The sequence below is a fragment of the Lepidochelys olivacea genome (genome assembly GCF_965140295.1).
Source record: "Lepidochelys olivacea isolate rLepOli2 genome assembly, chromosome: 1".
NCBI lineage: Eukaryota > Metazoa > Chordata > Testudines > Cheloniidae > Lepidochelys > Lepidochelys olivacea.
In genome coordinates, this window is record NC_140411.1 from 232,430,675 (window position 1) to 232,456,620 (window position 25,946).

General features: G+C 42.9%; 1 protein-coding gene across 1 annotated transcript in view; it reads left to right on the forward strand.

The window, feature by feature from the left end:
* ITPR2 (inositol 1,4,5-trisphosphate receptor type 2) overlaps positions 1-25,946 on the forward strand; it is a 350,183-nt gene that overhangs the window by 186,335 nt on the left and 137,902 nt on the right. The window contains exons 35-37 of the mRNA XM_084631622.1: positions 11,349-11,539; positions 12,731-12,873; positions 14,638-14,746. Coding sequence (XP_084487748.1) covers positions 11,349-11,539; positions 12,731-12,873; positions 14,638-14,746 — 443 coding nt within the window. The remainder of the gene's footprint in view (positions 1-11,348; positions 11,540-12,730; positions 12,874-14,637; positions 14,747-25,946) is intronic.

Consider the following 25,946-nt stretch of genomic DNA (forward strand, 5'->3'; position numbering starts at 1 on the left):
AGGCATTCATAATCATTAAGGCCCTACCAATTCACGGCCATGAAAAATGCGTCATGGACCATGAAATCTAGTCTCCCCATGGCGAAATCTCGTCATGTGTGTGCTTTGATCCTATACCATACAGATTTCACAGCAGAGACCAGTGTTTCTCAAACTGGGGATCCTGACCCAAAAGGGAGTTGCAGGGGGGTCACAAGGTTATTTTAGGGGGATAGCAGTATTGCCACCCTTACTTCTGTGCTGCCTTCAGAGCTGGGCGGCCGGAGAGTGGCGGCTGTTAGCCGGGTGTCCAGCTCTGAAGGTAGCGCCCCACCAGCCATCCTTACTTTTGCACTGCTGCTGGCAGCAACTCTGCCTTCAGAGCTGGGCTCCCAGCCAGCAGCTGCCGCTCTCCACCTGCCCAGCTCTGAAGGCAGCACCACTGACAGCAGCAGCCCAGAAGTAAGGGTAGCAGTACTGCAACCCCCCACTCCCTACAATAATCTTGACACCCCACCCAACTCCTTTATGGGTCAGGACCCCTACAATTACAACACCATGAAATTTCAGATTTAAATAGCTGCAATTGTGAAATTACCAATTTTTAAAATCCTATGACCGTGAAATTGACCAAAATGGACTGCGAATTTGGTAGGGCCCTAATAATCATTGTGGACTCCATTCTGTGGTAAGGCACAGCCCATAGTAATAGGTGGTATATAGCTGTGTCATCCTTGGAAACATCCCAGGGAAGGAATTATGGACCAAGCAACCAACATTCCCTCCCTTGTTCCCCTTTGCTCCTGGGGGATGTTGAGTTATTGCTCGCCTGACTCTTATGCTAGCTCAGTTGTTCTGGCCAGTGAGTTGAAACCCAACCCTGATCTTCCCTGATCACTCTTTATTCTCCTGCTCAGGGAAAGGAATAAGTAGGTGCCCTTACATACCCTTTCACAACGTTGGTCCAGGTAGCCTGCCTCAAGGTGTACAGTGGATTCTTACTGCTCTGCCTGTGCACATACTCCCAATCCGAATTTGGCCCTTAAGTCAACTACATAATTTAGTAGTATTGAGCTAGAATTCATTAAGGGCTAGAGTATTCAGTCCTTACTCACTTTGAAACCAATGGTACTACTTGTGAATAAACGCTCATCCACAAAAGTAGCCCCAATCTAGCCCCAAACTAGTAAATGCTCCAGAAAAAGACCTATTAAACAATTAATCCATAAAAATTTGAAGTTTTAAACGGAATTAAAATATCATGTTGTCTGTGTCAAAGGAGAAGACTTTAAATTTTCTTCTGTGGGAATTTAATCCTAAAGAAGAATGGTTACAGGTATCTAGGTGACATTGGCAAAGGTTCAGTTTTAGGATTGAATTCCACAAAAACATTATTTTAAAGTCTTTTACTTTGTCACGGAAAAGATGATTTGATGTAGATATTTCTCTAAAAATGAGCCATGTTGATTGACATTTTCCAAACTCTCCCTATTTTGAAATCTGCTCAGCCAAAGCAAGCCCAATCAGTGCTATTATTCTAACCCCATTTTGTGGCACTACTCACTTTCAGTATTTTGAAAGCAGCTAGACAACCTGTGGACAACATGAATAAGAAGGGGAGGGAGGGACAGGATCATGATGACGATAGAAAAGCTTGATAGATATAGTTGCTTTAATTTTTTTAAAAAGTTACAGTAAATAATAGCACCACTCTGGGATGGTCTCTTGGACGTTTGCTGCGTCTGTAACATTGCAACAACTGACTCTAAATTTAGATTTCAGATTTATGTTACAGTAGTTTCATTTAATGCTTTTGCCAAAGCATCTCATTAACATTTTGTGTGAATTAGTCTAGCAATTTAGCAGCGTACAATTTTTATTTGTTGTGCAAACTGGTTTAATTATGGATCCATCTGGCAGGAGAACTTAAAAAGTTGAAGATGTTCTTTGTTCCTTATTCCACTGATTTTTACAGCTTCAGATAAAGGACCCAGTCCTACAAACCCTTATTCATATGACTAATGCTCACGCATGGCAATAGCCCTTCTCTGCTCCTCTGCTGCACTCCTGGTATAAGCGATCAGAAAATTACTGCCTTTGGGAACTAGGAGCAAACAGAGAAGGAATTGAGGGGCTGAAGGATTTTTGTGTCATAATGTCCCCTCGTGGATTAGTGTTCAGTGTTCCACTTGTTCAGATCTGTACCTAAAGTGAAAATCCAGCCCACTTAAGTCAGTGGGCCACTTCATATCTACATGGGTACATAAAAGGTTTAGTTTTCTCTTGTCTGTGGCTCTCTTGTTTTTTCTGGGAGGGCTTATGTGATGCAAGTAGCAGATGTGAGGTTGACCTTGACTTTTCTTCAAATTGGTGGATTTATTCCATATCTTCTGGAATTCCTACATTCCTCTATTGTACTGTAATCTATTGTATTCTGTTTTCTCACATACCTTGTATTGCATGGAGATATTTAAAATAACACTGCTAGATTGTGCTGTTGTAAACGATAAGTCCAATAAAACAGAGGGCCAGATGTGAGTTAACCCTTGCATTGGTACATGAGGGAGAGGAGAATGGCTCGAAGAGCCTCCCCCATACTTTGGCCTCTCTCATGTGCTGATTGCATCTAAAGCCCTTGCAACCCTTCAAGGGCAATGGATGTTCAAGGCTAGCTTCACCTAAAGGGGTGGGGAAGAGATGAGGCCATGGCTTCCGCTACCACTGTGGAGTGGAGCTGGGCTGCCACTGAGGAGCCTCACACTGTATCCTTCTTAGGGGCTTCCTTAAGCACAATCCCTCCTGCAGCGCCTACTGGGACAGGGATCTTTGTACTACCTCTTAGGGCAGGGGTCGGCACCCTGCGGCTCTGGAGCTGCATGCAACTCCTTGCAGGCAGCCGTTTTGTGTGGGGGTGCGAGGTACAAGCTCTGGCCAAGAGGTGCTTCCCACAGGTGGCTCCCGGCTGGTGGCACAGCAGGGCTCTGGCCCCATGCCGCTCCCGGAAGCGGCTGGCTGCTGGCACATCTCTGTGCGCCCCTGGGGGGGAGCGAGGCAGCGTGTCTCCGTGAGCTGCCCGTGTCCTCAAGCACCACCCCTGCAGCTCCCATAGGCTGGGAACCGGCCAATGGGAGCTGTGACGATGGTGCTGGGGGCGGGGGCAGTGTGCAGGGGCACGTAGGCAGTGTCCAGGGGCACATAGAGACATGCCCAGCAGCCAACTGCTTCTGGGACGGAGTGGGGCCAAGGCAGGCAGGCAGTCTGCCTGAGTCTTGCTGTGCTGGCTGGGAGCCGCCTGTGGTAAGCGCCTCCCAGCCAGAGCCAGCACCTAGCACCCCTTCCCACACCCCAACCCCCTGACCCAGGTCAGAACCCCCTCCTGTACCCAGACTCCGCACCCCCTCCTGCACCCCTGCCTCAGCTTGGAGCCCCTTCCTGTTTATATTCAAATTCAAATGGCAAAAGTTGCATTAAAAGTATTGGTGAGTAATTTTAATACGTTCAATTATTATTAGATGATAAATTCTAGCTCTACAAGTAGCTTTGCATGTGATGCGGCTCTTGAAATATTTTGGTCAAAGACAAAAGCAAAAAAATGGTCCCTCTTCTTTGAAAGGTTGCTGACCCCTGACTTAGGGCTATGTGTCAGGGACACAGTCTGGTGATGATGTGCTGATTTCCCGATCTGCAGGGACATAGTATTTGGGGATTTAAAATATGCACTAAAGTGGTGGTGGTGGTGGTGTTTTGCTGTATTTGCAAACCAAAAAGATTGTGATGGATGAGGAGGAGTTTGGATGAGGCATGAACAAGTGAAAGCAAAGGTAAGGAAAAATTAGAGCTTTTTGCTAATAGCTCTGTATATACATTTAGCTAAGATTTAAACCTAGCGTTGTGTGCAGAGTTTGTAGACATGGTGCTAAATCCTGCTGGCCTTTCCTATGTGAGTCTGATTCTGTGCTAACTGAAGCCCACACAGCCGAATTGAAATCTGTAGGTTTGCATGAGGGTAGCTGAAGTCAGAACTTGGCCTATTGGAGAAGGACTAGTTGTGTAAGTAGGGGAAGCTAAGTGAGCCAAATTCTGCCTTTATATATTTACTATACAATTCCATTGAAGACAGTGGAGCAAATCCTACATACTTTACTCATGTGGTTAGTTCCATTGACTTCAAGTACCCATGTAAGTCAAGGATTTGGCCCACTGGGGTTGCACAGGGTCACCACAGAATTTAGCTAAGCATAGCCAGATTTTTCAGCTGCTCAGCACCCACAATTGAAGCCAAATATTCAGAAGAACTCAGCATCCACTTAGGCACCTACATAATGCTTGGTACTGCGAAGCGTCCATTGTGGTGCTTATTTTGTTGCCTGGATAGGAGCTTGAACTCTTTGGAGAATCTGCCCCCAGATGCAGTTGCTGAGCATGTTTGAAAATCTGATCCCTAGTGATAATGTATATTGTACTCCTTTTTCTGTATGCTGCTCCATCGAGCACAAAATTCTGCTGCATGTCCACATGAAGAGATAAGAAAAAAATTTCTTCGTTAATACAGACAGCCATACCAGGCTTGACTTTAGGCTAGATATGTGAGCACACTCTTATCTGTTTCTTTTTAAATTGAGTGTTTGACAGTTTCAGTGTTAGGACCTTCATGTTTCACAGCATGGTTTTTCTGAAAACTCTGAAAAGATTTTGCCTGTGTCAAGCCAAAGGTGTACTGGGCAGATTTATAGCAGGGACCAAAAGTTTTTGCTGGAAAATAAATTTAGTGTAGCGTTGAATGAACAAACGTAATTTTTATTCCTTTCGTTTTGTGGTAGCCCTGGGTTCAGAAATGAATCGTAGCAGGTACAACGATCATACACAGATTTCCCAGGATATAAAAGATCCATATGATAATAAACTTTTAAAAGCCCTGTTTCAGAGTAAGTTTAAGAAATGTACATTCTACTCGGTGCTGGCAGGTGGATGTAAGTATTGCCTTAAAAGTTTAAGATCATTACATCTGTTGTCTTATGAGCACGGCAGGAATGTATGTGATCTTCCAGGTCAACAAAAGGCAAGGTGCAAAAGCTAATTTCTTATCTCCCTGAGTCTTCAACTCCTCTTGACTATCAGGGAAAAACTTCATAAGTATTTCAGGCTTCCCTTACTACTTTTGTCTCCAGGCAGATTTACCTGCCTTCAGTTCAGAAAGGAGCTATAGGGACTTGTCTCCTTTTGCAGACTTTTCTCAGGCTCTACCCTTCTCATCACTGATACTTTGTGTGTGCTTCTTAACGCTACCTGTCTTTAGCCATCTGTCCATATTTCACTGTTACCTACAGTTATAGTGCAACATATATAACCGAAACCCGCCCCCCTAAGTTCTGAGCTCAGTTAGACTGGACAGTTGCTGGGCAACTAAATCCACTCTGCACAGTGACTGGAGGTGAGGGCTCTGTGTATCTGTGTTCTCACTGGCACATCTTGAAGTAAATTAACTACCGTATTTTATATAACACATTGCCACAAAGTTTTAAATCTTTGTCTGAGTAGACTATTATGGGTACGCATACCATAGTTTGGGAACACCTGCCATAAAAATTTGGAGGGCTTGAGGCCAGTCCTGAGTTTTTTGCATTTTAAACAATCTTGTGAAGTATCCGTTTTTCCACATGGTAATGTTGCAAGATGTCACCCATCCTCACCCCAAAGGGACTACGCAGTAAGCATCCACTTTCTGGTTACTATTTTCTCATGTTCCCCAACCCAGTTGTATGCCGATTAACTCAGGTGAAGAAAAGCATGTCTGGGTAATAGAGCCCAATCCTGCTCCCACTGAACTCAGTGGCAAAACCCACATTGATTTAATGGTGTGGGATCAGACTGTTAGTTTCCAAGCTAACCAATGTTCCAGGGTCCCTTTCAAATAGCTGGCATTGCTGCTTAGTTAAGCAATGACTGTTAGTGCATCAGACTCCAACACATGCTTTTTCTTCTGCTACGAGATCAAACAACTGCAATATATGGAATTACATGCTGGCTAAACCTGAATATATTATCCCCATTTTCTATAAAATATCTATTAGCATTGTTCTGTATTTCTCCACCCTCAAGGAATCAAAGCTGTTCGCCCTAGAGGCTTTTTATACAGCAATTTTGCATTGCACACAGGATGTCTGCTAATCTATTTATAAAGGTCTTCGTTATAGCTTTTTATCATAGAGGTCTTACTTATACCTTATTCCTTGTATGCATCTTGTCTACATCTCAGATAGAGAACGCTTTGTAAAGGACCTTTTAGTAGCAGGAGCATGACTTTACTATTACCATCATGACTGAAATAAATGGGATTACTCCACAAGTAAGCAGTGGCAGGATCAATCCCTACATTTTATTACTTCAAAGTAGGGAAGGTCAAAAAAATCTTCTGGCCTATTTCTTTAGCTCTTCCAAGGCAAGTGATGTCAGTCATTACCAACTCAGATTCTAGGACAATAGGTGGTAGGATGCTGTATGAGAGAAACAAAAAGAGAATTCCAATTACCATCCTACTGGAGCAGTGGATGCTAATGATAAGAATGCTGTTTCAGCTCACTGTTATTCCACTATAATGGTATATAGAATCTGGGGAAAACCTGTAAGGTATTTTCCTTCTACCATAAAAAGTAATGAATAGGAAACATTAAACTTGGAATCTAGGCTCAATATTATTGTCTTTTTGAAATGATTATTTGTGTGTTAATACCCATATAGATGGACTGTCCTTAAATAATTCCTTCACTTCAGCAGACTTCATTTGACTCCCACTTTAGTTTTTCACAAAATGGAGAAGGAAGAAAACTCCTCTTCCATTTTCAATTTTTTTTAGTTCAAATCAAATGATTATAATATTGTTACATTTCTGACAGCAGGGAGAATACATTTCAGACAAAGCACATATTTTATTCTATTCTAACTGTTTGTGTTTCCCTAATTGCAAGAAAAAAATCAATGATGATCTTTTTGTGGAATGATAAATATTTTAACTTAAGTTTTCAGCTGGAAGAAAATATGTGCTGCCAATGAAAGGTACCAGATTGGCAGCCTTGTGCCTTGTCTACACAAAGCTTTTATTTCCTGTAGAATTTCCTACTGTTGCTACCATCAATGTCTTTCCAACCAAATTTATTTATTAAGCAGTAAGTAAATGAGTAAGGAGCTAGAGAGACTGATTTATGAACTGAGATTAATTGAAATAAATATGTGTTGCTCAGTTAAGTGCCAACGGGGCTGGCCGGGAGAACACAATAGCTGTCTGTTTACACCCTGTAGGTACTGGTAATGAGGGAGTGGCATTGTTTAGGTTGGTACAAAGGGATATAAATTACTGTAAAAGATAATGGGATAAAAACCTCCTAACAGTGAGACTTGTTAGTCTGAGGAATAATCTTCCTAGGGAAGTCAATTGGTGACAGCGCCATCCATGGAAATTCTGAAAATTTAAACTGAATGTAGCCGTAGACAAGGCAATGTAGTGGAAGAACAATCCTTCACCAGCAGGGGAATGGAATAGATGTCCTCCTTGGGTAGGGCCTGGTCTAATTCCAATTTCTGTGGTTCTGTGAGAGAACCTACATGTACATATTATTTTTCAAATATAGACACCCAGCTTCTAGGCCAGTATAGTCCTGTTGCTGGTGGGTATACAGTGCTCTTTTGACTTCAGTAAGTTAAGCCCACCTGCACATAGGACTTGAATTTAGCTATTTCTTATAGTGAATGTAATGCTCACTCTTTATTTTGGGTCCCATTCTGCCTATATACCCAAGCAGTTTGCACAGTGAAGGGAGCAGAGAAACTGGTGCGTTGAGTTCATAAGAAACCATTCCAGAATTTTTACATGATGGCCTAACTAAGTGCATTGTCAGCGTCACTTTTTACTTTGGTCTTGGTGCTGGGCTGTGTGTGTTGCTTGTGGGAATATGTGTGCACTAGTGCAGGGGTTCTCAACCTTTTTCTTTCTGAGCCCTGCACGCCTCCCCGCCCCAACATGCTATAAAAACTCCATGGCCTACCAGTGCCATAGTAATTGGTTTTCTGCATATAAAGCCAGGTCTGGAGTTAGGGCAGGGCAGGGCAATTGCCTGGGGTCCCATGCCACAAGAGCCCTCACAAAGCTACATTGGTCAGGCTTTGGCTTCTGCCCTGGGTGGCAGGGTTCAGGGCCCCGGACTTCAGCCCCGTGCGGTGGGGCTTTGGCTTTCTGCCCTGGGCCCCAGCTAGTCTAACACTGGCCATGCTTGGAGGCCCACTTGAAACCTGCTTGCAGCCCCCCAGGGGACCCTGAGACCCTGGTAGAGAACCACTCTGCTAGTGGGAGTATATGTGTGTGCACCAACCTGGGAGCTACTCACATCTCTCTTTCCCAGCAAACCCTGCTTCCTCAGACAGTGAGGCACAACCCAAGTTATTAGAGGTGAAATTCAGCCTCGTGCAGAAGTGGGACTGAGATGGTATACAGGCCTGTGCTGACCCTCTACACAAGAGTGAATTACACTCTAGATGCGCATATGTTCTAGTCCATGGTGGGATTGTGGCTGGGTACACAGGTGACATACGAAGCTGCTTGTGCAGTCACACAATAGATTTAATCCTTTCCCCGCACTGCACATCAGTCACCCCAAGGACAGGATTTAATCAGTTTCTGGCCTCTTCTTCTTTTGATGACCCTAGTTTGCAAGTTGTTTGTCTGTTTTCGAAAAGTATTCCAAAGTGGAGCAAAAACAAACATGCTTTTAAATATTTCATTTTCATACTTTAAGGGAGATTGACACGTTTTGAAGAGGAAAGCAGCCTACAACACCTAAATTAAAAATAAATATTTATGTTCACATTTGTTCGTCAGCTTTCCAAAATGTAAAAATATGTTTCATGTTGTTTTAAATAATGAAATGTGAAACAAATGAAAGATAAACTTTCTACAAGCTTCAAGGAAATAAGAAGATAAATAAAGCCTTTGTTTATAGCTTAGATTTCAACAATGCCCTTTGACAATCAATGCAACTCTTAATTACAAATGGAATTATACATATAAGAACTGTTCAAAACAAAGGAGCATTTTTTTTTCTGGTTTTCTTTGTGATAGTTTTAATTAGCTGCAACTCTTTGAACAATCCTAGTCCTTGACTGCTATTCAGACACTGATGGAAGTTGTTAACTTCAAATAATGCGTGGATGTAGAAGTACAGGTGTTCCCGCACAACGTGCTCTGCTGTTAATAAATTCTCAGGTATATTGGAATTCTGCATACCTAATTTAAGTGCAAATTAGCATTATCCCATAACTTTCCAGTGATTGACATGCTAGGGAAAAATAATCCCGGGAGAATAACGTGCAGAAACAATAACTACAAATAATGGCCAATCATACATTGTGCTTTTCTCTTTATGACCACTTACCCCTTCTCCAAAACAAATAGAAGTTGAGAGAGAGAGGGGGGCAACTGGGCTGCCCCGTGAAAGCAGCTTCTCTTGATACTGGTGATGAGTGGGTTGTGCAGCTGCTGGGAAATGCATCTTCGGCACAACACAACTTCTTAATTCCCCAAGGCAAACTCTCCTTTAAGGAGAGTGTCTACCAGAGATGGAAACCTATTCAAGGGGAGCTGTACCTCCTGCACCAGTTACGCTCAGCTGCCTGTGCTCCAGATGCAAGCATGGTTAGGCATTGGGATATGCTAGTGTGGACCCTTGCAGAGTCCTATTGAAATCAATGGGTCTCCGCACTAATAAGTCCCATTGCAGCACTGGGGATGTGGAAGGTAGAGCAATCTTGCTCTAGTCCAGAAGATTATTGGTTCAAGTTCCATACCAGGATTTGGGTTTATTCCAAGTGCTGGCATTGCAGTATAGTACTTGGGGAGAGGGGGAGGTCTCTGCTGGTCTTCAGAGATGCATTGTCCTTGCCAACATATGCCCTAATCCAATAAAGCATTTAAACAGCTGCATAATTTTAAGCATGTACGTAGTACTTTTGAGGCTGATGCATACACACTGAAGTCAACAGAAACCCCCCCACTGACTTCAGTGGGGTTTGGATCAGGCCCAGTGGTACTTTTTGCATGATCAAAGTTGTACATGTGTTTAAATGCTTTGCTGGATCAGGACCATGTTCTGTCTCTCAGTAATGTGTACTAACTGTGCTAGAAAACATTAATCTTATTACAAAATGCTTTGGGGAATACCTTACTCAGGTTTTAAGAACTTACTTCAAAGGCAATGTTGGTGTAATAAGAAAAACAGGCAGCTTTTAGATATTGGTTTATTTACCTGAAGAACACTAGCAATCTAGACTATTTATTGTTACTCAGACATTTATTAAGGATAACACTGTGCTATGGAAATTTAAGTAAAGTCATAAATAAAATTAATAGGTAGAAAGGCAGTGATTCCTATCTTTTCAAGTACATGTCGGAAAATCTGCCCCCTGTGTCTGCTGTGTCTACCTGACGTTACTTGTTGAATCTCAGACATTCCACATAGACGCTTAAAAGAATGCCTCTCTGGTCCATTGCAGCATGGAGGGATCTGTGTAACACAGACTTCCTACATAGAAGACAATACATCAGAATTATTTATGGCATTCCCCTTTTTTGAAAAGGCCATTCAACATGCACAATTAACATGGCATTAGCTGAACTATCGGTGCCTTGTAGGAACTAGTGCAAGATTTCTCTACCTCTTACCCTCAAATCTAAAAATCAAATTATTCTCCTGGATCTGCTAACTGTACAGTTCGTCTATTTATTAATTACTTTTTTGCATCATGATAGAACATAGGAGCCTCAGGCATTGTACAATACAATCAGGTGAAGGGTAGAAGTGTGCAGGGAAACAAACCCAAGCTGAAGTCCTTTTATATATCTAAGTAGTTTAAGTGCATAAAACATGCAGGCAACAGTGGGATATGTTGGGTAAATGCATATCTATGTCTAAGAAGACTAAAAAGATGATTTTTCAAATTTACTCTTAAATGGATTATAAGTAGCTACTGAAATAACAGTTACTAATTTTGCTGCTTTTGCTAATGTCTTTGTAATTGATTTCATTTGAATCATTGCAATTGATTCATTCTTTAAAGCAGAGATATACCTTTTACCTATGAGAAATAAGAAATCATGGACCAGATCCTCAGCTGGTATAAATTGGTGTAGCTTTATTAACTTAAATAGTACTACACTGATTAACACCAGCTGAGAATCTGGCCCTTATTTTTAAAGGGTGAAATCCCAGCCCCACTGAAGTAAAGGGCATAAGGCTCCCTGCATGGGATCTGAATTTCACCCAAAATGAATTGCAAAGGATCCGAAAGCGTTCTTTATTGTAAATGTCTTCTTCTGTTTAAAGCAAAGAACCGTGGGATTGCAATACCAGTGGATTTAGACAGCCAGGTAAATACCCTGTTCATGAAGAGTCATTCCAATATGGTGCAGAGAGCGGCCATGGGATGGAGAATGTCTGCCCGCAGTGGACCTCGTTTTAAAGAAGCTTTTGGAGGGCCTGCCTGGGATTACAGGAATATCATTGAAAAACTGCAGGTATGGTAGCAAATGCCTGATGCTGTGTGCGTGACCATGCATTTTGCCTAGATATGTTTGAGACAGTAAGAACAACTTGAGGGCAAGGAGCACTCTGATATCTAACAGTGAGTGTCAGCTGGCCTGAGCAGCTCAGTATATCCTAGCTCGCTGTTGTTATAATCTGTATCTAAAAGGTGTCCTGTAATATGCACACTGTTTTGGGGAAATTTGGGACTGGGAGTGTGTTGGGGTCATCTTGCTGGTTGTGACCAAGCTGGTGGAAGCCCGAGTGGTGATGGGGAGTGTAGACAAGCTGTTGGGGTCAGAGCTGCTGAGCCAGGGCTGTCTAAGCACCCAGATACGCAGGGTGTTTACACACCCCTACTACAGGTGCAAAAAGTTTAGAGTGGTGTAGGAGTCGCTACATTGCTTTGGTGTCACTGTGCTGGGAGATCATCCCGCGGTGTGAAATGTACTGGCTTTAGAGACACTGTATATTCCGAAGAGCTTAGAATCTTGTCTGCGTGGTGCAGTAATGCACACCAGAGGGGTGTGATTTCTAAAGCGTGGCAGCATGTTGTGCTAACTGGCCTGACAGACCTGCTGGCACAGACAAAAAGCTCCCTGGTGCACGTCAACATAGTGCTCTTTGAAAGGGGGCTATGTTAACGTGCACTAGGGCACCTTTAATGCACCCCAGCAGGATCTACGTGGGCCTGTTGGCATGCTTTAGAAATCACACCCTTCCAGTGCACGTTGCTGTGCCTTGGAGACAAGAGGTAAGCATAAGACTAAGAAGTAGCTACAACAGGTGGATACAGGCAGGTAGGGGGAATACAAGGAAAAAATGATGCAAGGCAGTGGTTTCAGCACAGAGGTTTCCTAATCGTTGTCAAGTTTTTTTGTCAGGCCCCTGGTCAAGGAGAGTTTTGAAGGAGGGCAGGTAGGTAGTTCTGTGGAAGTTTGTGGAAAGCTGCTCCCAAGTATGGTGGGTAGCAAAGGACAAAGCCTGGAGGTGCTTGTTTGGCAGTGTAACAAGTGGGTGGTAAGACGGGCATCATGGGTTGATGGGAGGTGGGACAACAAATGACAACAAATATTTGTCCAATAGTTCATTCACATAATATGAAATTCATCAACTAAACCGTTCAAGTGTGATTGGACCAGCTCTTGCCATAATTGACATCCTTCTGCTGCTTCTTTATTTAGGATGTAGTATCCTCCTTGGAACAGCAGTTCACCCCCATGATGCAGGCTGAATTCTCAGTGTTGGTTGATGTATTGCATAGCCCTGAACTTCTCTTTCCTGAGGGGAGTGATGCAAGAATAAGATGTGGTGCTTTCTTGTCCAAGTAAGTGGCACAAAAAGAATCCTGGTTTCTTCTGTTTGTTTGTTTTTTTTTCTTGAAAATACAAGGATAAAATTTTGAGAAGCGCCTAAGTCCTGTTTACAGAATGCCCTTAGGAGCCCAAGTCTCACTGATACCCTTTGTTTAAATTTGTTTGTTATGTACGTTGTGTCCCATTCGTAAGGGAGTTGTATGTGTGACATAGTTAAAACGAAAACCCTTGCGGCTTGCTAAAATTAAGACAGTCTCAACAAATTTCTGTTTTCCTTATCACCATTTATGTTAAATTGCCCCCAAATACATTGCAAGGTCTCAGGCATTCCATGTTAGAAGTGTGTGTTTTTAATTCATATTCTTTGGGGGCATGCTGAGCTACCTTTTTGAGACAAAGTCAATAAATCCTTTGGTTTTATTTTAAATTGCAAACTCTGAAATAGCTCTTGTAAATGTACATTTCACTGGTACCTTTGCATGGTTTTGAATTACAGGAGGTTTTATTTGCAGTTTGGGCATTGGAAGAGAGCCTTTCAGTTTTGCTATATTGGTCCTTTAGTGAGATGCCCTATTTGCCCTTGAGGAACTATATAATTTAGAGGTAACTTGAGGGCACTGAAAATTTGGCAGGTTTCCTGATTCCTCCGCTTTTTGCATATTCTGCACAGGTAGCATCAGATACTTCATATGTTTTAAAAAAAATAAGACTAAATGCTGCATTTTTTCCCCTTTGTGTCAAAACTTTCACTGAAAGTTAATGGGATTTTTGTCTTGAGTAAAGACTTCAGGATTTGACCTGTGGTGTACAAGGAATACAGTTGTTATTTTAAATATCTACTGTTGGCCAGTGATACTTTGCAATACTATGTAAATAGCACTATTAATATGCAGTCCATTTTAAAATTATGGTTACCAATATGATTTACATTTAGACTATGGTGAGCTCATCTCATGAGCCTGGTCATCGCTTGAATGGGAGACTTCCAAAGAAATCCCAGCATGCTGCAGGAAGTGATATTAGTACTGAACCCAGCATGATGATAGGGGGCATGGTGCTGTGGCTGATGCTCTCCTTTGGATTAGATGTAAATGATGCTTTATGCAAGATGTGTATATTAGCTCCGGTGTTTTTGCCTAATTCTGATTTGAGCAATGCCTTTCTAAACTCCTATTGAGTTTTATTTGGAGGCAGAATTCTACTTTGCTTCCTGCCCTAAACTGCCCTGCAGAGTTCCTGTGTGCATTTAAACAGCTGCTGCATTCCATACCATACAGAGGTGACTGCATTTCTGTGCAGAGCAAAGTGATTCTATTACAAAATTTTCTTAAAATACTTTGGATCATTTGGGTGGAAGCCACTGGATAATTGTAGAATAAGTATTATTACTACCATAAAACTTAAAGTTCCTTTTGAAGTTTGTAGGATAAATGATGCAGATAACATAATAATTTTTAGAAAAAGATAGGCCCAAATGGCAGAATTTGGATCCTGGTCTGATTTCAAACCCTCTAACATGTAGTTGTATTTGGATGTGGGATTCTCTTTCTGCTCATTACTTAGGCACCTGCAGCAAAATTGGGTGCAGACTCCAAACACCCTCAAAGACCAAGAGAGTTTGGGCTGGGGCTCATTTCTTTTTCATGATACCTACCTGGTCTGTTTCCTTCAGGAAAAATATAGTAACAAACAAACCATTTCTACATAAAGTGCATGTTGTCTGGCTTGGAGGTAAGGTGCAATACTCTACATAAGGTTTAATGTTTTACTTTAAGGTTGATAAATCACACAAAGAAACTAATGGAGAAAGAAGAAAAACTTTGCATTAAAATTCTTCAGACATTACGGGAAATGCTCGACAAGAAAGACAGCTTTGCGGAAGAGGTACTGCTGCCCTTTTAATATTAAAAATAAAACTTTTCATCCTGGCATAGAATATTGGCCCTAGAATTTCAGCAGAATGTTATGACTCTTAACTCCTCACATGTTAGAGGTAATACATTGTCTCTGAAACAGAAGTTACATAATAGAAATTTAGTCCACTTTTTCTAACACTCCTCCTGGCCCATGGCAGTCTACGTGTTGACCAGAGTCAGTTTTTCCTCCCGCCTGGGATCCCAGCCCTTTATAGTCAGTAAGCATTTTTGCTGCTGAAGGTATGGTAGGGAGTAGGTAATGTTTAATGAGATGTACCACTGGGGGGTGGGGAGGAGGAGGAGAGGGAGAGTGGAATCGACTCTGAGCTCTCTACAATGCCTGCTGTTTTCTGTATCTGCTAACATCCCCCTTGTTTAGCTCCAGAACTGTTTCTTCTCTCAACATCTAGGTTTCCAAATGCCCTTTTGATCTTACATGCACCTTAGGGTCATGGTGACTGGACCCTGGTTTTCATGTCAATTGGTCCATGGCTAGAGGTTTTAAACTCATTCAAAATCCATCTGTCTTGACAAATTTTTCATGTATCGTTTCCTCGCTGGTATTTCTTATAATTCATTCTTGATATTAATACTACTTTATATTAAAATGAATCATAGTGATTAATTAATGTGTCACAGAAATCATTTACGTTTGTCAGAATCAATGCCTATAGTCAAGTATATACAGTGGAATCACTTTAAGAAAAATTGTTGACCTCAGACAGCACATTTCCCCTCTCCTTGTCCCCATGCTCCAGTATATACAGATTTTAATGTTCTGCTGGTCATCCATTTTACAGTACCTACTAGAATTATCAACAATCAGGATATACCAGGTAGTTTTAATGTTGAATATAAAGCTCCCAATGATGAAGGGAAGGTTTTGTGTGTAGTGAGATGGGTACATATTCCTGGGTGATTTGGATTTTAGTCCTTAAGTTCCATGTCTCAGTGCTGTCACAAGATAGCAGTACTTCAATTTCTTCTCTTATGGTAGATAACCCATATATGAAAAATATGGTGTATTCACAGTGCATGTGTTTTGATTATATACTGTTTTGATTTCAGCATATATCACACAAAAAGAACGTTTTGCCCAGGCTCTAGGCAGCCTACAAGATCGTTTAAAAAAGACAAAAACAAAAAAACAAAACCCAGTCAAACCAAGACAAAGACAGCAGTAGTAAAGCAGTGCCCTTTCTTTTCACAAAAACAACCCGTCCACAGAGTGAATTTACCTCCTCCTCACCTTCTGCAAAGAATTTTGCTCCAAGAGCAATGGACTCAGTCCATGGCAGATAGTGATTTTGTCTTGGTGTCATAGCAAAATTTTCATGGCTGAATCAGATATTATTATTATTCATTTGTATCCAAACAGCCTTAATTCTTACATACCCAGGAGTAACATGTAAGAACGAAGTTTCCTTTTGAAACTGTTCACATTGGGGAACTATGCTAAGCCTTTCCAAAATAGCCACATACCCACCAGAAAATAAGACCTCAGAAAAAAAGGAAAGAGAAGACAATACCTTGCTTTATAGATATTCAGCAAAGGCTTGTCTGGTCAGATACACCTTTTACCCTGCTCTGGAGGCTGATCCACTGAGATTAAGGCAAACCACCAGAGGGAGTAAGTTCCACAGTTAGGGATCCTTTAACAAGACAGCCTGGTTTCCAGTCCTCAAAAGTGCACATCTGGGGACTTCAACAAAAGCAGCTCAGTTGTGCATTGTTATCTTGATAGTGCATAGGGAGATGGTACATGTTAATGATTTTAGGGAAAAAATAAAAGACTAATACACCCCACCCCACCATCCTGTTCTTTCTGAGACCCATGCATTTTATAGTGGAGAGGGATAATAAACCAAAACATGTGACTTATTGTATGGTTTTGCACGTCCTTTCCTCACTTACCACTCTTGGGAGTCGCAGCTTATGTTATGGACTTCAGAAAGTTCATTGTGCTATTTTTAGCCTGTCTTTTGTGTACTTTCCATGAAACAGTACATCACTGCATGCAATTGTACTTTACTGTGTAATCTAAATACTGAAAAACACAGAATTAGGGTACATGGGGCCAAATGAACTTTTGACAGCAGAAGGCCTGAATGTACGTTAATCATGAGTCTATATTTTGTGCTGTACTGTATTTGGAGCATTACATTGGGCACAAGCTATAAGCTTTCAGGTAAAGATTATTGCAGAACTTCTCATGATGAGAAACAGGGAGAGAATCATAATGCAATCTATTGATCAGTTGTGCTTATCTGACCCATATCACTTTAATGTCATATACTTATCCTCACCTTACCCTCGGGAGGTAAGACATTATCATCCCCCCTGTTTTATAGAGGGGGAACTGATGCACAGAGAAACTAAGTGATTGTTTTTCTAAACTTTCTTTAGAAAATTTAAGAGCTTGATTTCTTTTCATTCCCTCCATCCCCCAAAAATAGCTTAACACAAATTATATTGAGACTATAGATGTTCATATACATTCACTTCTAGAACACTAATAAAACATAGCAAGCGAATGAGTTGGTGGTATGTAGTAGGCTGGTGCTTCTAAAAAGACAAAGAATGCTGGAAGGGTTTATGGCAAAGTTTTGCAAGGTGTGGGACAAAACCCGTGGGATGTCATGGAAGATGTATACATTTAAGCTGGGTATGTCTTTACTAACACATGGTGAAGTTGTGGAGGGGTTGAATGGGGAGCCCTGTCAGTTTCATTTTCCTGAAAGGAAGCTCTGCTTTCAAAAGTTTGGTTTGGGGAATTACAGTAATAATGGGATATAAAACTTCTTGGTCATTGATTTGACTTCGATAGGTAATGACGGAAAGCTGTTAACACCGTAAGTCTCAGTTCAACACTTGGTGAATCACTAGCAAAATTAGTGCCTTTCTGCCTGGGCAGGAAGACTGAAGTCTCCTTTCACTTCTTTAAGCAGCCTTTCCATGGGAACATTGCAAACTTTGGTAAGGCATTATGGGAGGAAGCTTGTGCTACCATTACCCAGGCTCCAATTGTGTTGTGAATAAAGGTGGACTTTGATTTCCACAAGTTTGGTTTGTTTGTTTGTTTTTAAAGAGAGAAACAGATTAAAGAGAATAGGATTTTGTATTAGCTCTGTCCTGTCAAAGTTTCGATTTGAGTTCGGTTCAAGCTTTATGTGAAATCTGAGGTCAATTCTTACTCCAGCCACAGTTCCATCCCTTCTGTTGAATGGGTAAAATTTTCAAAAGTGCCTGTTACCAAAAACTCCTAAGAGCTTGGAGCTTCTGAAAAATTTACCCTCTGATTATGTGAGTGTGTATATGTAATGACAGGTTTCGGAGTAGCAGCCATGTTAGTCTGTATCCGCAAAAAGAAAAGGAGTATTTGCAGCACCTTAGAGACTAACAAATTTATTTGAGCATAAGCTTTCGTGAGCTACAGCTCACTTCATCGGATGCATTCAGTGGAAAATACAGTGGGGAGATTTATGTACACAGAAAACATGAAACAATGGGTTTTACCATACACACTGTAACGAGAGTGATCAGGTAAGGTGAGCTGTTACCAGCAGGAGAGAAAAAAAACAAACACCTTTTGTAGTGATAATCAAGGTGAGCCATTTCCAGCAGTTGACAAGAACATCTGAGGAACAGTAGGGGGGAAAGATTTACTTTGTGTAATGACACATCCACTCCCAGTCTTTCTTCAAGCCTAAGTTAATGGTATCCAGTTTGCAAATTAATTCCAATTCAGCAGTCTCTGGTTGGAGTCTGTTTTTGAAGTTTTTATATTGAAGAATTGCCACTTATAGGTCTGTAATCGAGTGACCAAAGAGATTGAACTGTTCTCCGACTGGTTGTTGAATGTTATAATTCTTGACATCTGATTTGTGTCCATTTATTCTTTTACGTAGAGACTGTTCAGTTTGGCCAATGTACATGGCAAAGGGGCATTGCTGGCATATGACGGCATATATCACATTGGTAGAGGTGCAGGTGAATGAGTCTCTGATAGCATGGCTGATGTGATTAGGCCCTATGATGGTGTCCCCTGAATAGATATGTGGGCACAGATGGCAACGGGCTTTGTTGCAAGGAGAGGTTCCTGGGTTAGTGTTTTTGTTGTGTGGTGTGTGGTTGCTGGTGAGTATTTGCTTCAGGTTGGGGGCTGTCTGTAAGCAAGGACTGGCCTGTCTCCCAAGATCTGTGAGAGTGATGGGTCATCCTTCAGGATAGGTTGTAGATCCTTGATGGTCTCTCTCAAGCGTTCTTACAACTGCAATACCCACCTGCTGAAGTGAAGAAACAGATTGACAGAGCCAGAAGAGTACCCAGAAGTTACTTACCCCAACTAAAACCTCTCCAATGAATCATCAAGGATCTACAACCTATCCTGAAGGACGACTCATCATACTCACAGATCTTGGGAGACAGGCCAGTCCTTGCTTACAGGCAGCCCCCCAGCCTGAAGCAAATACTCACCAGCAACCACACACCACACAACAAAAACACTAACCCAGGAACCTATCCTTGCAGCACAGCCCATTGCCAGCTGTGTCCACATATCTATTCAGGGGACACCATCATAGGGCCTAATCACATCAGCCACGCTATCAGAGGCTTGTTCACCTGCACATCTACCAATGTGATGTATGCCATCATGTGCCAGCAATGCCCCTCTGCCATGTACATTGGCCAAACTGGACAGTCTCTACGTAAAAGAATAAATGGACACAAATCAGATGTCAAGAATTATAACATTCAAAAACCAGTCAGAGAACAGTTCAGTCTCTTTGGTCACTCGATTACAGACCTAAAGGTGGCAATTCTTCAACAAAAAAACTTCAAAAACAGACTCCAACGAGAGACTGTTAAATTGGAATTAATTTGCAAACTGGATACCATTAACTTAGGCTTGAAGAAAGACTGGGAGTGTCATTTTGTCATTACACAAAGTAAAACTGTTTCCCCATGTTTATCTTTCCCCCCTACTGTTCCTCAGACGTTCTTGTCAACTGCTGGAAATGGGCCACCTTGATTATCACTACAAAAGGTGTGTTTTTTTTTCTCTTCTGCTGGTAATAGCTTACCTTACCTGATCACTCTCATTACAGTGTGTATGGTAACACCCACTGTTTCATCTTCTCCGTGCATATAAAATCTCCCCACTGTATTTTCCACTGCATGCATCCGATGAAGTGAGCTGTAGCTCACAAAAGCTTAGGCTCAAATAAATTTGTTAGGGTATGTCTGCACTACAAAATTAGGTCGAATTTATAGAAGTCGGTTTTGTAGAAAGTGGTTTTATACAGTTGATTGTGTGTGTCTCCACACAAGTGCTCTAAGTGCATGTAGTCGGCGGAGTGCATCCACAGTACCGAGGCAACCGTCGACTTCCGGAGCATTGCACTGTGGGTGCCTACCCCACAGTTCCCGCAGTCTCTGCTGCCCATTTGAATTCTGGGTAGAAATCAGAAGATGCGAGCGTCATATACCTTTCTCGGCCATCCCACATTGATGTTGGTGAAACGTCCCTTGTGATCCACCAGTGTTTGCAGCACTATTGAAAAGTACCCCTTGCGGTTTATGCCTGATGGGGCTAAAACATTATCGCGGGTGGTTCTGGGTACATATAGTCAGGCCTCCGTTCCCTCCCTCCCTCCGTGAAAGCAAGGGCAGACAATCGTTTTGCGCCTTTTTTCTTGAGTTACCTGTGCAGACGCCATACCACGGCAAGCATGGAGCCCGCTCAGCTAACCGTCACCGTATGTTTCCTGGGTGCTGGCAGACGTGATACTGCATTGCACAGCAGCAGTTAATTGCCTTTTGGCAGCATACAGTGCAGTATAACTGGTAGCCATCATCAACGTAGTCCTGGGTGCTCTTTTAATCGGGCGCCTGGGCAAACATGGGAGTGACTCAACCAGGTCATTTCCCTTTAAAGTTTTGTCTCGTGGCAATTCAGTCCTACCGGCAGTGCATTCTCTTTTAACCTCCAGCCAGCAGAAGATGATGACTAGTCATCATACTGCACCGTCTTCTGCCGAGCACTCAGGAGATGATGACTGCTAGCGGTCATACTGCACATTCTGCTGCCAGCAAGATGTGTAAAGATAGATCAAGTGGCTCAAAACAAGAAATAAACCAGATTTGTTTTGTATTCATTTTCTCCTCCCTCCCTCCCTCCTTCCTTCTGTGAAATCAACGGCCTGCTAAACCCAGTTTTGAGTTCTAGTCTTGAGGTTTTGAGTTCTAGCCTTGAGGGGGCCATTCAGTTTCTCGCAAAGCCACCCCCTTTGTTGATTTTAATTCCCTGTAAGCCATGTCATCAGTCGCCCCTCCCCCGTCAGGGCAACGGCAGACAATCGTTCCGCGCCTTTTTTCTGTGCAGACGCCATATCACAGCAAGCATGGGGCCCGCTCAGCTCACTTTAGCAATTAGGAGCACATTAAACACCACGTGCATTATCCAGCAGTATATGCAGCACCAGAACCTGGCAAAGCGATACCGGGCGAGTAGGCGACGTCAGCGCGGTGACGTGAGTGATGAGGACATGGATACAGACTTCTCTCAAAGCATGGGCCCTGGCAATGTGGGCATCATGGTGCTAATGGGGCAGGTTCATGCGGTGGAACGCCGATTCTGGGCTCGGGAAACAAGCACAGACTGGTGGGACCACATAGTGTTGCAGGTCTGGGCCGATTCCCAGTGGTTGTGAAACTTTCGCATGCGTAAGGGCACTTTCATGGAACTTAGTGACTTGCTTTCCCCTACACTGAGGCGCAAGAATACCAAGATGAGAGCAGCTCTCACAGTTGAGAAGCGAGTGGCGATAGCCCTGTGGAAGCTTGCAACGCCAGACAGCTACCGGTCAGTCGGGAATCAATGGGCAAATCGGGCAAATCTACTGTGCGAGCTGCTGTGATGCAAGTAGCCAATGCAATCAAAGATCTGCTGATATCAAGGGTAGTGACCCTAGGAAATGTGCAGGTCATAGTGGATGGCTTTACTGCAATGGGATTCCCTAACTGTGGTGGGGCTATAGACGGAACCCATATCCTATCTTGGCACCGGAGCACCAAACCGCCAAGTACATAAACCGCAAGGGGTACTTTTCAATAGTGCTGCAAGCACTGGTGGATCACAAGGGACGTTTCACCAACATAAATGTGGGGTGGCCGGGAAAGGTATATGACGCTCGCATCTTCAGGAACTCTGGTCTGTTTCAAAAGCTGCAAGAAGGGATTTTATTCCCAGACCAGAAAATAACCATTGGGGATGTTGAAATGCCTATAGTTATGCTTGTGGACCCAGCCTACCCCTTAATGCCATGGCTCATGAAGCCGTACACAGGCAGCCTAGACAGTAGTCAGGAGCTGTTCAACTACAGGCTGAGCAAGTGCAGAATGGTGGTAGAATGTGCATTTGGACGTTTAAAAGCGCGCTGGTGCAGTTTACTGACTCAGTTAGACCTCAGCGAAACCAATATTCCCACTGTTATTACTGTTTGCTGTGCACTCCACAATATCTGTGAGAGTAAGGGGGAGACGTTTATGGTGGGATGGGAGGTTGAGGCAAATCGCCTGGCTGCTGGTTTCGCACAGCCAGACACCAGGGCAGTTAGAAGAGCACAGGAGGGCGCGGTGCGCATCAGAGAAGCTTTGAAAACCAGTTTCGTGACTGGCCAGGCTACGGTGTGAAAGTTCTGTTTGTTTCTCCATGATGAAACCCACCGCCCCATGGTTCACTCTACTTTCCTGTACGCTAACCACCCTCCCCTCCTCCCTTCGATCACTGCTTGCAGAGGCAATAAAGTCATTGTTGCTTGACATTCATGCATTCTTTATTCATTCATCACACAAAATAGGGGGATAACTACCAAGGTAGCCCAGGAGGGGTGGTGGAGGAGAGAAGCACTGGGAGGGGTGGTGGAGGAGGGAAGGACAAGGTCACACAGCACTTTAAAACTTCTTGAATGCCAGCCTTCTGTTGCTTGGGCAATCCTCTGGGGTGGAGTGGCTGGGTGGCCAGAGGCCCCCCCCACCGTGTTCTTGGGCGTCTGGATGAGGAGGCTATGGTACTTGGGGAGGAGGGCGGTTGGTTACACAGGGGCTGTTTGGGCAGTCTGTGATCCAGCTGCCTTTCCTGCAGCTCAACCGTACGCTGAAGCATATTGGTTTGATCCTCCAGCAGCCTCAGCATTGAATCCTGCCTCCTCTCATCACGCTGCCGCCACCTTTCAGCTTCAGCCCTCTCTTCAGCCTGCCACTTACTCTCTTCAGCCCGCCACCTCTCCTCCCGGTCATATTGTGCTTTCCTGCACTCTGACATTGTCTGCCTCCACGCATTTGTCTGTGCTACGTTGGTGTGGGAGGACAGCATGAGCTCAGAGAACATTTCATCACGAGTGCGTTTTTTTCACCTTCTAATCTTCACTAGCCTTTGGGAAGGAGAAGGTCCTGTGATCATTGAAACAGATGCAGCTGGTGGAGAAAAAACATGCTTGCTTTTAAAAAACATGTATAGTATTTTAAAAGGTACACTCACCAGAGGTCCCTTCTCCGCCTGGCGGGTCCGGGAGGCAGCCTTGGGTGGATTCGCGGGGGACTGGCTCCAGGTCCAGGGTGAGAAACAGTTCCTGGCTGTCGGGAAAACCGGTTTCTCCACTTGCTTGCTGTGAGCTATCTACAACTTCATCATCATCATCTTCCTCGTCCCCAAAACTTGCTTCCGTGTTGCCTCCATCTCCATTGAAGGAGTCAAACAACATGGCTGGGGTAGTGGTGTCTGAATCCCCTAAAATGGCATGCAGCTCATCATAGAAGCTGCATGTTTGGGGCTCTGACCCGGAGCGGCCGTTTGCCTCTCTGGTTTTCTGGTAGGCTTGCCTCAGCTCCTTAAGTTTCACACGGCATTGCTTTGGGTTCCTGTTATGGCCTCTGTCCTTCATGCCCTGGGAGATTTTGACAAATGTTTTGGCATTTCGAAAACTGGAACAGAGTTCTGATAGCACAGATTCCTCTCCCCAGACAGCAATCAGATCCCATACCTCCCATTTGGTCCATGCTGGAGCTCTCTTGCGATTCTGGGACTCCATCATGGTCACCTCTGCTGATGAGCTCTGGCCCGCGTGGCAAGCTGCAGGTGACCATGCAAACAGGAAATTGAAATTCAAATGTTTGTGGGCCTTTTCCTGTCTACCTGGCCAGTGCATCTGAGTTGAGAGTGCTGTCCAGAGCGGTCACAATAGAGCACTCTGGGATAGCTCCCAGAGGCCAATACCATCTAATTGCGTCCACAGTACCCCAAATTCAACGCGGCAAGGCCGATTTAAGCGCTAATCCACTTGTCAGAGGTGGATTAAGGAAATGGATTTTAAGAGCCCTTTAAGTCGAAAAAAAGGGGTTCATCGTGTGGACGGGTGCAGGTTTACATCGATTTAACACTGCTAAATTCGACCTAAACTCCTAGTGTAGACCAGGGCTAAGTCTCTAAGGTGCCACAAGTACTCCTTTTCTTTTTGTATATGTAATGTATTCATATCATGATGATATATGTGCTTACTGTGATATTAGTTAACTGATGGATATGTTTAACAAATGGTAGTACATTTTAAAATGCATGGTAGAATGGTAGGAACCAAACCTGCAACTCTCATGGACACTAATAGTTCCCACTGAAGTTAATAGTATTACTTGCACGAATAAAGACTATATGCACAAGTAAGGGCTTCTTATGCTATAGAACACAGTTTATACTGTTTTTGCAGTTTTAGATATTGAACCGCAGTATGAATGAAAAATTAGAGTACTGTTTAAGTATCAGTGGGGAGGAAAAAAACCTACAAGCTATTCAGTTGTCTATCAAAAATATGAGTACCCCTAGTTTTTTTCCTTTTTTTGGAATACTCCTGAAAATCATTTCCCCACTTCTAAAACGTTTTCACTGTTTCTTTTTCTACCACACAACTAGATTTCTGGTGAAATATTAAGATTTCTTTATTCATCTTTTAGCTACACAATGGGCAGGTCTATACTACAGCCTGGATCAATGCTCTGAGATCGATCCACTGGCAGTCGATTTAGCGGGTCTAGTGAAGATCTGCGAAATCGACAACAGATTGACCCCCGTACTCTATCCCCAACAAGAAGAGTAAAGTAAATCAACAGGAGAGTTTCTCCCATCGACCCTCTGTTATGTAGACCCCACGGTAACTCAACCTAAGGTACGTTGACTCCAGCTACATTATTCACATAGGTGGAGTTGCGTAGCACAGGTCAGCTTACCGCGGTAGTGTAAACATAGCCAAAGTTAACACCCCTTTTGTTTCTTGTTTTAGCAGTGACAATAACAACAAAGAAACAGGTTAGAAATCTTTTACAAATGTATATTATTCCCTTAAGAACCTGTAGGTCACCTGTTGTTGCCAGTAAGGTGGTAATATATTCTGCCTTTCTAAGGGCCTGATTCTTTTCAGTTGAAGTCACTGGCAAAAGCCCAGTGATTTAATCAAGGGGCACATTCCAGATTCTGCCCTCATGTACATGAAACCAAAGGGAGTTGGATCCCTTTATCTGTTGGGAAAATGTGTCTCTTAGTAATCAGTTGGTGTTCCTGTGAGCTACAGCAGTATGCCATTGTTGCTGCTGCTGTTTAAATCAAAGAAGCTCTTAACTTAGTGTGCTCCATGATCTAGTCTAGTCCATTCTAGATCACTTTACTTATTTGCATGTATTGAGTTAAACAGTATTTAGATAAATCACAATAAATGTCGGCAAAAATAAATGGAAACAGGAATCATTCTGAAAACGCCAGTCTGTTGTGGAGTGCAGTGTAATTTAAAGTGACTTTATTATTTCAAGTGGCAGGGTGGGGAGAAAGGGAGAGGAATTCCATTACCTGTGTTACTAATAGCAGTTTGGATTAGCAGCACTGCAAGCATTTAAAAAAATCTAATTTAATTTTCACCACTTATGCTGTTTTGTTTTGTGCTCTGCTTTATGAAAGACGGTGCACTAGCCTATTTCAGTTTTATTTCTGGTCAGTGGACCAAAAATTGCTCACTTTACTCTCTGGTTTAGTTCAATGTGTTTTTCAGATTGTTTGCTTCAGTGCTGCGGTTGCAAACACTACAGGGAATATTTAAATCCAATCTAAAAACTTCTAATTGAAA